Genomic DNA, 13043 nt, shown 5'->3' with positions numbered 1-13043 from the left:
CGGCTCAGGTCACGATCTCACGGTACGTGACTTCGAGTCCCGCGTCGGGCTCTCTGCTGTCAGCACAGAGCCCGCTCCGAATCCCCTGTTCCCCCCCCCCCCCGCCCCTTCCCCACTTGGAAGCACACGCCCCCTCTCTTTCAAAAATAAATAACCATTTGATTAATAAATATACAAAATACTTCCTTCGAGAGAAACGTGCTAAAGGGGAACATTTACGGTATGCCTGGCAATCCCCAAAGCTCCCCATCGTACCGATGTGCGGACTCCAATGAAACACGGCCACCTTACCAGTGGTACCGTAGCTGCGAAAGGGGGCCAGAGTATGAACAATCTGCTGTTAAGGCCTGTGTTTGCTGAGTGACTTAACCTTAATCAGGAAGGTATTGGTCTCGGCGTGCGTCTGTTGGTGCTGGAGATGTGTTTAGGGCACCGAGATGACATAAAGGATGTACGGATCTTTTTTAGCCCTCACCTTTTCGGCCATGGCCCCCAGGGATGTAGGTCCACAGCAGCTGCTGAGTGATACGGCCCCTCCGTGGCTGCCCTTGGGGAAACTGCCACCACAGCCCAAGGTGCTTCTGACCTGGCTTCAGCTCCAGGAGGCCAGAGAGGTATCGCGCCCTCTCCATACTTTACTCTCAGAGTCAGGGCAACCCAGGGCACTCCTGCTTCTTCTGACCCTAATAGAAAAGAGTGCTTTACACAGGCCAAAGCCTTTCCTTCTGGGGCAAAGGTGTTTTCCGGCACACCATTGGCTCTGGGGGTTGTTTGCACATAACCAACGTTACCGATTGTGCTAATGCCTTCTTCTGTGCCTCTCAGAGTCTGTGTAGAGGTCTTGAGCCCCGAAAAGGGTGGCTGACCATTACCGTTTGTGGCTAGAGGCGCTCTCCAGTGTGTTCTTGCAACGTGATGCAGAAGGCTTCAGATGTTTCCTTCTTGTCAGTGATATCTCAACCTCCAAGAAACGATTCCCCCCTTAACAGTGACTAAATTGGTAAAGAGAAATGGTCGATTTTGCTCCTGGGTCTGCTCATTCTGCATAGGTCCTTCTCCCTTACCCCAAATAGAGTCATTATCGCTAACTGGTATGGATTCTTTAGGTAAAAAGGTTCAATATTCACTGAGAAAACGCTAACCTCAAACTTCAAGGAGAATAGAGAGGATGGCACAGAGGAGATTTAAAGACAGATTGATTAGTTCATGAACCAAAAAGACGTTATTCCTCTGGAAAAAAAAATACATAGATATGCGAGAGAAACAACTTTTAAGAGAAATCGATGCATAAAACATTGTAAGATACAAGAAAGCACCCTTTCTTTTGTACCCATGCCAGATAACTTCTTAGCGACTATGCAGGGAATGCTTGGTATCTCCTGAAAGCGTTCATTTATGATGATGGCAGACGTTTATCTCATGCGTGTGAAATACAGAAAAGTGATGCTCAAGGCCACTAGGGTACCTTTTTCTGTATTTTTTTCTCTTTTCACATTTTTATCTAAATATCAGTCAACACCCAGTGCAGTGTTGGTTTCAGGAGTAGAGCCCGGTGGTTCATCCCTTCCGTACAACCCCCAGTGCTCATCCCAACAAGTGTCCTCCTCAATGCCCATCACCCGTCTAGCCCATCCCCCCACCCAACACCCCTCCATCAACCCTCAGTTTGTTCTCTATCGTTCAGAGTGTCTGGTTTGTTTCCCTCTCTTCTCTTACCTCCCCCCGCCATGTTCCCATATGTTTGTCTGTTCTGTTTCTTAGATTACAACGGTACCTTTTTCGAGAGCACTGCTAATCATCTCCCGATCAATCAGAGGACGTTGATTCCTTGCCCTGTGTCTTCCCGGCATCCCCTGAACAGGGCTTCCCTGATAGGGTCAAATCCAGTACGTGTTACTGATGTGACTCATTGCTGAGACAGAGACGCGGCCGTACCCCTCTTCGCTTTGCGAGCCCTTCCTGTGTCGGGTGGGATGTTCACATTTTTCCGCACTGGATAAAAACGAAGCCTCTTCTGCCTACTCATTCCAACACTGGATGAAATGACAGTGACACACACACAGAACAGAACAGTCCCTTGGTTGCTTCCACATTCTTTTTTTGGCCTCATTTCCCGCTCTACTGAGTTTTTGAGTCCAAATTTAGTGGTGATGACTAAGAAATTGCCAGGATGTGACAGAGCATCCAGCTCATTGAGTCCTTCCTTGCCATTTTCCAATAGTTGTAACAATCACCAAGTTTTGCCTCCTAACGTCGTAGGTGCCAGCATCTGTGTAGTATCTGTTATTCTTAACAGATGCTAAATCACGCGTGCAGGATCTGTCCGTGCAATGACAGCCTCCTTCTGCAGACAGCTGATTCCATATGGTATTAAGGAAGTTCCCTGCCGACTTTTTACTGGTTGATACTTCTGAATCCTGGAATTTCCAAGACTTAAATCGGAATCTCTGAAATCCGAATCCCGTGAGCGATAGGTAAGCGGTCTGCCGTGTGCGAGGCAGCCCGACCGGTCGGCCGTGAGGGTAGAAGGTGGGTTCAGAAAATACGGCAAGTTCCCTGCCATCTGGAGCCGCTCATGCATGTGCCTGAGTCACGGGACCAGCTAGAGGTGTAGGGAGGGCTTGAGGGAGCACCAATTCGCGTGTCATCAGCTCTGAGGATCTCTCTTAAGAGATCCTCTGTGATTCCGGAGGCAGTCATAGCTGAGCTAGGCCTTGAAGGATGAGAGGAAAGCCAGTAGGTAAAGACAGAAGAATGACATCCCAAGCGAAGGAAATGAGCGTCATCTGGAAAGGCACAAAGGCACACGTGAGTCTGAATGGTGGGAATTTTATTTTATTTGTATTTTTTATTTCTTTTAGCTTTTATTTAGTTTTGAGAGAGAGGGGGAGAGGGAGAGTGGGAGCGGGAGAGGGTCAGAGAGCGAGAGGGAGAGACAATCCCAGGCAGGCTCCATGCTGTCCGCGCAGAGCCCGACGCGGGGCTCGATCTCATGAAGCTTGAGATCATGACCTGAGCCGAAATCAAGAGTCGGAAGCTTCACCGACAGAGCCACCCAGGCACCCCACGATTTGTGGGAAATCTTAAATTTTTTAAAAATTTTTTAATGTTTTTTGTTTTATTTTTGAGAGAGAGAGACAGGGCACAAGCGGAGGGGGGGGGGCAGAGAAAGAGGGAGACATGGACCCAAAGCAGGCTCCAGGTTCTGAGCCGTCAGCACAGAGCCCGACCCGGGGGCTCGAACCCACCAACTGCGAGATCATGACCTGAGCCGAAGTCGTCTCTCAACCGACTGAGCCACCCAGGTGCCCCTGGGGAATTTTAGATGCCATGTCAAGCCACTCGTTTTACTGTAAGGCAGGTGACACCATCAACAGTTCCCAAGGAAGGGAACTTTGCTTGGGGGGTGGGTGGGGATCTGCTAGCAGAAGAGGAGAGACCAGTTCGGAGGTTATGACAGCAGGCCAGTGGAGAGGTCAGAGGGCGCCAGCTCGATCAGTCGCAGTGAAAACGGAAGGCGAAGCTCGTGGACGGGAGAGATTGTGCATGAACTTGAAGGTCCCCCGGAGTTTTAAGTCCTTCCCCTTTTCCTGGTCTGAATTCCTGCCCATCCTTCAAAGGTCAGCTAAAATAACACCCTCTCTGTGAACGCTGCCCCTCTGCAGCCCCCAGTGAGGGCGAGAGCGGGCTTCCTCTGTTGTCCTAAAACCCCGCCTGCGAATACACTGCAAGTTTCCTGAGGCCCCTCCTTATTTACCTGTGAACTCTTTGTGTCACCCAAGCATACAGCGGGGTCGTCGGAAAACCGTGTATATGTGAATGAATGAATGCGACCATCACACAAGACGTTCAATGCAGCCCTTTTGCGGGACCTGCCTGAGCACATCGCGTCCCACCGTTGGGAGAATCCTCCAGAGGGGGGGTTTCACAGCCCGTAAACAGAACGCTTCAGCTCCTACGTGCAGTAGTTGCCTTGGAAATACGTTTTTCTTGACCAGGTTGAATTTGTGTGAACCTTCAGAGGACCTGTCAAGTGTGCCCCTAGGCTGAAATAACCCCCAGAGAGGACTCTCTAATCCATGCACTGGGTGAGAATCGGTGAGATGACGGAGTGACCCAGATTTCGTGGATTCCCAGAAGAGAAGAGAACGTTCTATTGTTTCACTTTCAGAGAAAGGCCGCCTCATTTGAGGAATTTGTTCCTCTTTGCTGAAGTGACTGTCTCAGAGCACTTCAGATTCTGTCCCTCGGACAGCATGCGTTGCTTAGACTGATATCTAATCTGAAAATGAACGAAGGTGGGACCATGGAGGCATTGTGCGGAAAAGGCTGGTGTCCAGAAAGCACACGATTTTTTTTAACGTGTTTTCATGTTTGTTTATTTTTGAGAGAGAGAGAGAAACAGAGCGTGAGCAGGGGAGGGGCAGAGAGAGAGGGAGACACAGAATCCGAAGCAGGCTCCAGGCTCCGAGCTGGCAGCACAGAGCCCGACGTGGGGCTTGAGCCCACGAATCGTGAGATCATGACCTGAGCCGAAGTCGGACGCCCAACCCACTGAGCCACCCAGGTGCTCTAGCGCCTGATTGTTTTACAAGGTTTTTTGGTAGGGTTTTATCAGAAGTTATTGCTGAGAACATCTCAGCAAATTACCATTTCATTTGGCTTACAAATGGCTGTTTTTAATGGCTGTTTATGGCACACGCCCACATCTGCAAAACGTGAACGAAGGTTTTCAGGTTGTTTTTTTTTTCTTTTCTGAAACAGTCCGTTTTCATTTGTGGGGGCAGATCCAAAGAAAACGTGGCCAGGTACACGGCAGAAATCACATTCCAGGGTTCACAGCCCCCTGGGCTGCTCTCTCGTGTCTGCTTGTAGAATTACTGTAAATTCCTGCTTCCCTATTGATTTGCTTGTAAATGTTACTGTAAGGCAAGGACGAGGTGGGGGGGGGGGATTTTCTTTTCATTTTTAAGTCAAGGTCCAATGATTAAGAGACAAATCAATTTGGTTTACCTAACAGCCAACCAAAGGTAGCCTTTCTTTGTAGCATCCCTCTAGAAATATAGGCAGCCAGTAATAAAACACCGTAACACAGCTCTTAGCCTCGGGCAGTTGACAATGATAGTACAGAATAAGTGGACAATCTCTGAAAATTAAGTAGAGGGACCAAATGTTTATTTTCTCATATTTAATCCCGACGACGGCCAGGAACAAAGCCTCGTGTGACAGCTTTATACTTGTCTTTTCGATCTTTAGCTCTTGTATTTGTCCAGTGTATTCCAGTTACGTGGCTGGTTCTAATTTTTCCATTATCTTAGTACAAAGAGAGCGAATCATTGATCAGTAGCACTTACACTTGGGGCTTTTTGCAAAGCATCACGTGAACTGTTCTATATAGTCTGGGTTTCCAGTGGTAATAGTCTATGCTATTAAAATAGAGCACCGGTCGTACAAGCTTGAACAAAGTATGTCCGAAACTCCTGAAGGGCAATACCACAGGGTTCTCCGTGAAATCCACAGCTATAAATACTGAGCTTTGGTTTATTTACTTTTCTCGCAGGAACACTTTACACCTGAGTGCAAATTCAAAGAGTCGGTGTTTGAAAATTATTACGTGACCTATTCGTCGATGATCTATCGTCAGCAGCAGTCAGGCCGAGGGTGGTATCTGGGTCTGAACAAAGAAGGAGAGATCATGAAAGGAAACCACGTGAAGAAGAACAAGCCTGCAGCCCACTTTCTGCCCAAACCACTCAAAGGTAAACCTGATATGATAGGAGCTGTGTACGAGGCAGTCCTTCATCATGCTTGTCTAAGTGGAACGTCATTCTTCCCCATGAAGGCAACTATACAGAAATGGACTGACCTTCTGTAACACTTAAAAACATGAAAAAAGCACTGACAATAGCACCTGCTCTTCTGATTTTAATTTTCCCATAGTACATCTATAGATAGTAGCACCTTAACTTACGTGGGAGTAGCTGATCGCTAACTCAGGACCGCCAGGAGCCCCAAATGACGCCAGAACGGTTCCTGGACAGAAACGCAGATGCTAAAATGTACGCGCGCTTACCGGAAAGCTCCTTGGGTCCTCTTCGGGGCCCGGCAATATCGTCCCGCCAGTTTTCATTCGTGGGGTTTGTCTCGCAGCCATTAGTAGGAGGTTAGCAGCAGATTGGACAGAACGAGGGATAGAAATGGGGTGCGGAAGATGAGGCTGTTAGAAGTAGCCGAGACGTGGGAGGGAAGGGATAGGGAACCGGGGGCAAAGCAGAGCAAGACCTCCCAGAGGCCACTGGCCTGGGGTTAGAACCGAGGTGAGCGTAGCGGTGGTCCGTCCCCTCGGGTGAGCTCAGCGCTGCTTAGCCACACGACTTGGATTCAAATCCCAGCGCCCCTCTTTACTAACTGGATGGTCGTGTATGTAACCATACAGCACAACAACAATAATAATACGTAGTGTTTCTTGCATTTAAGAACTGCGCTAATATTTAGACTCTCGGAGAGTATCATCTCGAGTATGGTAGAAATCGGTGTTTTAAAATGTGTTCGATTTTAATATTTGGCTTGCACAGCGTGCTGTAGATTATATTTAACCTTCGAAGAGCTTTATTAAATGCAGTTTTCGTTAATCCTCTCATGTATATAACCATCAGGGATGGAAATGAGGCATTAGACTTCCTTGCACACTGTGCCAGCGCTAGATTTTGCTTAAGCTGAGCCAGTCCGTTCTCGGCTGAGTCCTTGGTGGCAGCGTTTTCCGTGTTGGGCTGAAAGCACGGAAGCCTAGTGACCAGGAGAGAAGCTGAGGGCCAGTGCGGGGTGCGCGTTCGAAGGCCTTTGACTCCCATCTGTCTGTGCTTTCCAGTGGCCATGTACAAGGAGCCGTCACTGCACGATCTCACGGAGTTCTCCCGGTCCGGAAGCGGAACCCCAACCAAGAGCAGAAGTGTCTCCGGCGTGCTGAACGGAGGCAAATCCATGAGCCACAACGAATCAACGTAGCCAGTGAGGGCAAAACAAGGGCTCTGTAACAGAACCTTACCTCCAGGTGCTGTTGAATTCTAGCAGGTCCTTCGCCCAAAAGTTCACTTTTGTCAATGACGTTTACCAAACAAACAGGCAGAGTTCACTAGTCTATCTGCCATTAAACCTTTCGATCATCCATACTGAAGCCCCCTAATTTCGATTGAGCTTGTGCAAAAGAATGCCAAGCAAGATCAGTGAACTAAATCCTGGAGAGAAGGGCCTGCCCAATTTTCTCATGATCTCACCTGTGCTTTGGGGATGAAAAGCCAAAAACATTTCACAGCACTAATGCTGATAAAAATTTGCTCTCCAACCAAGACAATGTAAAAGACCACAATTGCTCTTCAAAAACAAAAACAAAGCAAAACAAAATTAAGCGCTTAAATGTTTCGTAGGGGCAAACAAAACTTCTTGTGACCTGTGTTGCTTTCTTGGCTTCATGTTTTCCATCTACGCTTGATTCAGACGTATTCTTTACTTGGTAATATTGTGACTCCATGATTTCTGAAATTCAATGGTTCTACTGACTCTGTCACTTAATCCCAATCAACCAAATTCAGGGTTGAATCTGAATTGGCATCTCAGGCTCAAGGTAACAGTGTTCTTGTGATTCTACCATTTTTTTTTTTTTTTTTTTTTTAAGATTTGTAGTGTATTCTGGTCAAGTTCTTGTGCTGTGTTCTGTGCATAGAAATTGAGTTGTATTGTCAACCCCAGTCAGTAAAGGTTACTTAAAAAAAAAAAAAAGATTATCCTCAAGTGTAGATTTCTCTTGATTCCATTTGTGTTATCATGTCAAACTATCGTTGTGGCTTCTCGTACAAAGACACGAACTGTGGAACCGTGATGTCGTCTTTTGTGTTGTTACGATAAGAAGCGTCCTATCTGTATATGTACGAGTCCTGCTGTTGTTGTATTTGGCATGTGAATATTGTGTACAAGGAAATGTTAAGACTGGTTACCCCTAACCAACATATACTTATACTTGCTTCTGGAAAAGTGTTTAAGACTTAGCTAGGTTTCCATTTAGATCTTCATATCTGTTGCATGGAAGAAAGTTGGAATCTTGGCATAGAGTTGCATGTTAAAATCTGTGTTCCTAAAGTGGACATAGCATGTGCAGGCAGTTTTCTGTCCTGTGCACAAAAAAAAAAGTGAAAAAAAAGTTGTTTAATATTTGTTGTTGTATACCCAAATACGCACTGAATAAACTCTTTATATTCATTCAAAGAAAAATCCCTCAGGGTACATTTATTGTCTGTTACGTGCCATTAGCTGTCACAGAAACTGGAGCTGAACGTTCAGTTCTGTATATAAGGTCACTGCCCCCTGATCGTCTACAGTCTAGAGATTCACACTAACACGAACGCTCCTTAAAGTGTGTCCGTCGTACTGGTTATTGTACTTAGACTTCAGATTGGAACAGAGAATTCTCATTCCCACTCAGTGATGGGATTGTACAAACGAGACCTGTGTTCTGGTATCTTCTCTGCCGTTCACGCGGTCAGTTTCCCTCTCTGTTGCCCACTTCTCTCGGTGGAGGGAAGGCACACGACTAAATCTCTGCAGTCCTTTCCTACCTCTGAAGGCTGAGGGAAAATGGGAGCGTTTTTAATGTCCGTGACTTGACACTGGCTCCCCAAAGCTGCCGTTGCCTGACAACGCATGCTTTGGGGACAGTCGATAACGTGAAGGAAAGCGTGGAGGAACAGGTAAAACCATAACTACCTGGGACGTGCCAGGACATCCGTCAAAGTAGAGTTACTGGGTCCCCAGGCGGGTGGCTACCCATTCCTGAGATGTCTGGGCCAGATTCAGCAGGAGCCCCTAGCCCAGCCCAGTCACCCTGTGACTGCCTCTTAAGCCCTCATCCTTCGTGAGCTCTGAAGTCCCACCCGCGGGAAGCGAGGCTGCCCGCCCGCCTAGCTGGGACCCAGGAGCCTTCTTATGTACCACGAGTAGAATCACGCCAATTCTACTCAACCCTCGCCCCTTATTAAATCTTAACTAATTCTCAATCCTAGAGCAGAGTATCACCGTCTCTGGCGATAACCAAATCAGGACACTGGTGCCTCGGGGAAGCCTGGTGTAAATAAACCGTGGCCGAAATACCCAGGAAGCGTCAGAGCCATAGTCTCACAGGGCACATACTGACCCTGAGAAGAGTGGCCCCGCTCAAGCCTGTCACGGGCACCTGAGTCACCTGTGCTGTGAGTCTGCTTCCGTGGCTTTAGGCCGGGCCTGGGAATCTTGAATCTGATGCCCACCCCAGTTTGAGGACCCCTGCTCTATGGCACAGCACTCAATTTCATACTGTCCCCCCCCCACCCCCGCCATCTGTGAGTATGTATCCAATCCCTGCATTGTACTGAGCCCAGGAGACAATACGGAAAATAACACTTTCTTCAAGTTACTTGTAACTATTGCAAAGCCAAACAGGGCGCCCGGGTGGTTCAGTCGGTCGAGCGTCTGACTTGGGCTCAGATCGTGATCTTGCGGTTCGTGAGTTCGAGTCCCAGTCCCGCACCGGGCTCTGTGCGGGCAGGGGAGCCCGCTTGCGTCTCCTCTCTGCCCCTCCCCTGCGTGCGCTCTCTCTCACAAATAAACAAACATTAAAAAGCAAATAAATAACAGCAAAACACATGGCAGCGTTTCCCCTCCAGGAGTTGCGTTTGTATCTGGAGGGAGCACGATGCTCACTGCCATGGAACCCTCAAACAGTTGGGAGCAGTGACCCCTTCCCACCTCCCTCGGCAGTATGTTGCCCCGGGCCTAAGCCACTCAAGTTCACAGAAGAATCTGTTACAGACTCCGGCTCCTTGACGCCGAATTTTTCAAGCATCCGTTGTCCAAATGAACACATGGCAGGGGGAAATGAGTATCAGGATCATCTGTCCATCTGAACGAGCTGGTTATAACCATTCTGTGGATGAGAGGTGGCAAAACAGAACAGTGGAGAACTGTAGCCGGGGCAGGTCACTAGTACCCAAAGTATTAGCCGTATTTACAATGACAGGTTGGCATACCTTTCACCAGCTTATTCTGTAACCTTGCCTTGTGACTTTTGCCCCGGAGGGTTGAGAATGCCACACGCGATAGTACATGCACCAGGATCTGTCTCTAATTCTGGGCTGCTTTTTAGCTCTAAATGACCAAGAAAGAAAAATCCAGACTTACGAGAAACAGCATTTGGGTGTTACTCTTTCATAGACCATCCTGGACCTTTCTATTTATTTTCTTTTTTTAAGTTTTATTTATGCAAGTAATCTCTCCACCCCGTGTGGGGCTCGAACTCACCACCCCGAGATCAAGAGTCACATGCTCTTCTGACTGAGCCAGCCGGGCGCCCCCTATGCTGGACCTTTTTAATCTCCTCCACACTCTGCTGCTTTTGAAATGTTAGTTTGAATTTGTTGCACAGAGAACAATAATCTTTGCCAAATCAACCAGCCCTTTTGCTAATATCACATGAGTACAAGTGTCTGGTATTTTCTTCATCACATTTACTCTAATGAAAAACACAGAAAAGTACATGGCATCATTTTGGGAGTATTCCAGTTTCTATGTGGGCATTCTTAAAGAGGGTTGTAACAGCTGCAATTCTGTCATTGTGCAGGAAGTCTTTCTAGAACACTCAACATGGATGGTTTGCAGTATTAGGATTCTAAACCAACCAAATAGCAACCCTATTTCTGCTTTTCTATTAGTTTGTGCTTCAAATGCTGCCTCTCTCTCTCTCTCTCTCATACGGTCACTTCACACATGCACACAACATGCAGATGTGTGTCCTGAAAGCTCTCAGAGATGCCGTATCCTCTGAGAGGACGAACATAGGTCTACCCAGCAGGGAGACTGGGACAGACATTGAAACGCCAGGCCTCCCTGGCCTCTGAAGCTGTCCTACCAGCTACGACACTATGATACACTGAGGAGTATCGCCCAGGCCTGTCCCCTCAACATGTTCACGTCTGCGCATTTTGCCCCCTAAGTCTGCCTGCTCTTGTAATGATTTGTTTGCAATTGTGTAAAGTTAACAATTAGAATAAGAGAAATATACAAGGGCGATGAATGAGTGAACGATCAGCTCCTTTAAGTCAATGGCTCAGCCTGTTGGCTCAGTGGATGGATATTTATTACCTTCTAAGCTGTCAGTGCTGGAGAGCAAGTCAGTCTTGCACAAAAAGATATTCTGGGGTTTAGCAACAGGGAAATTTTATTTACTTACTGGAATTAGTAAAGCGGTACTCCAGTTGGAAAGAACTCTTCATTTCTACGTTCCTTCCATACATAAACCTCTCCGTCACTAATACCCTTGTACGAACTGGATGCTTACTACACAAGTGTTTTTTTTTTTCTTCTTTCAAAATCGCAAAAGCAGAAAGACTTCATTCTCAAAGGCTGGCTATATACTACAGCTTGATCAGTGCTTGAGTTTCATGGGTTCACGGGCTTTGGGGACATTTCAAAATACGTAATGATTATGTTCACCAACATACTGAATGCCAAATACACACAAAACACTGCCCTATGGGGTGTGTGTGTGTGTGTGTGTGTGTGTGTGTGTGTTGGAGCAGGACGCTGAAGAGTCTTGCTACCTGCTCTCAGGGAGGTTTCAGTAAAGAGATCTTCACATTTCCTTGGAGTCACATGCTTTAAGTATAAAATCACGCGACTATAATCTGTACTAGAAACCAAATACACAGGTTCTCCCTTCTAGAAACTCTCAGGCTAGCATACTAAACAGATACCAAACGTAGTCAGGTTTTGATAAACGCTATAGTATAATCAAGGTGTCAGGAGAACACAATGGAGGGAGACCCAGTTGATTTGGGAAACCGAAAAAGTTTCAAAGAGGAGTTATTTTTTCAGTTGAGTCTTACAAGTTGACTAGCGATTCAACAGCCAGAAAGGTAGTGTAGACAGCCCTAGGCCAGAGTCCATTCTAGGGAAAGACACAGAGTCATGAAATAGCACGAAGTGCCCAGAAAACATTGATGAGCCTTGTGAAGCCTGACAATGGAAGGCATGGTCCCTGTTACGTGAACGATGTTTGGGAAAAGAACAGTCCCCGCCGTGTTTCGTTCTGTTACTGTCTCATTGCCTGAAAGAGACTGTGAGCTGCGTAGGTCTGGATTCGTGGAGTGTCTTCGAAACACAGTTGCTCTCTCTTATGTAGAAGCCCAGTGAGTACATTGGTCTCTTCGGTAGACAAAAGCCCAAGGAAATAGTCTATGAGCAAAGTGTGATTCACAGCCTTGTGCGTTGGACTAGGGTGGACTGGCCTCCTGATTCTTCCTTCTCTGCTGTGGAACAGCGGGTTCTTTGCCTGCTCTAAAAAGCATTCGTCAAGTATTATGGGTCGTTTGGCCAGTGCAGTCATACAGAAAAAGAAAAACAGGCAGCGGGATGATGAAAGGGAAACTTGCTTCAAACAAATTCTCTCTATGCAAAATGTGAAGTTTAATGATTCGTATTCCTTTGAGTTCAGTTTATTTGGAGTTTCCAGACTTCCAAAATGATTTAAATATCCCCTCTTGCTCCCTCCGTCTCTCTTTCTCTCTCTCTCTCTCTCTCTCTCTCTCTCTCTCTCTCTCTCTCACACACACACACACACACACACGCATGCACACGTGATATTTGTACCTTTCTTGTCAGGGGAGCTACGGTTTCCAAGTAAGGTAATGTAAAATCCTCTTAAGTGTATCAATTCATTTGGCCAAATGCATGCACAATGGAACGAACCCAAGCCCCTATCAAGATGTAGAACATTTCCGTCACCACAGACAATTGCCTTTAGCCCTTTGCCACGCAATACCCACAGGCAACCAGTGTTGTAGTTATTTTCAAAGTCGATTGCTCGTTTCTGTTTTAGTACTTATTACAAATATTATCATCCCACGTTGTGCTCTTTGCTCTTTCCGGAAGTCTTCTTTCGCTCAGGAAAATGTTTTTGAGATCCATCCAGGTCGCCACAAAGTCTGTCCCTTTTTCTTGCTGAGTAGTATTCCGCAACA

General features: G+C 46.9%; 1 protein-coding gene across 7 annotated transcripts in view; it reads left to right on the top strand.

Annotated features, from left to right (window-relative positions):
- FGF13 (fibroblast growth factor 13) overlaps nucleotides 1-8267 on the top strand; it is a 465748-nt gene extending 457481 nt beyond the window's left edge. For all 7 annotated transcript variants that reach the window (XM_045051000.1, XM_023249010.2, XM_023249008.2 and 4 more), the window contains 2 exons: nucleotides 5561-5759; nucleotides 6869-8267. In XM_045051000.1, coding sequence (XP_044906935.1) covers nucleotides 5561-5759; nucleotides 6869-7005 — 336 coding nt within the window. In that variant the 3' untranslated portion in view covers nucleotides 7006-8267. The remainder of the gene's footprint in view (nucleotides 1-5560; nucleotides 5760-6868) is intronic.
- The last annotated feature ends 4776 nt before the right edge of the window (nucleotides 8268-13043 follow it).

This window comes from Felis catus, chromosome X, assembly GCF_018350175.1.
Source record: "Felis catus isolate Fca126 chromosome X, F.catus_Fca126_mat1.0, whole genome shotgun sequence".
Classification (NCBI taxonomy): Eukaryota; Metazoa; Chordata; class Mammalia; order Carnivora; family Felidae; genus Felis; species Felis catus.
This window is presented reverse-complemented; position numbering and strand designations above follow the sequence as displayed.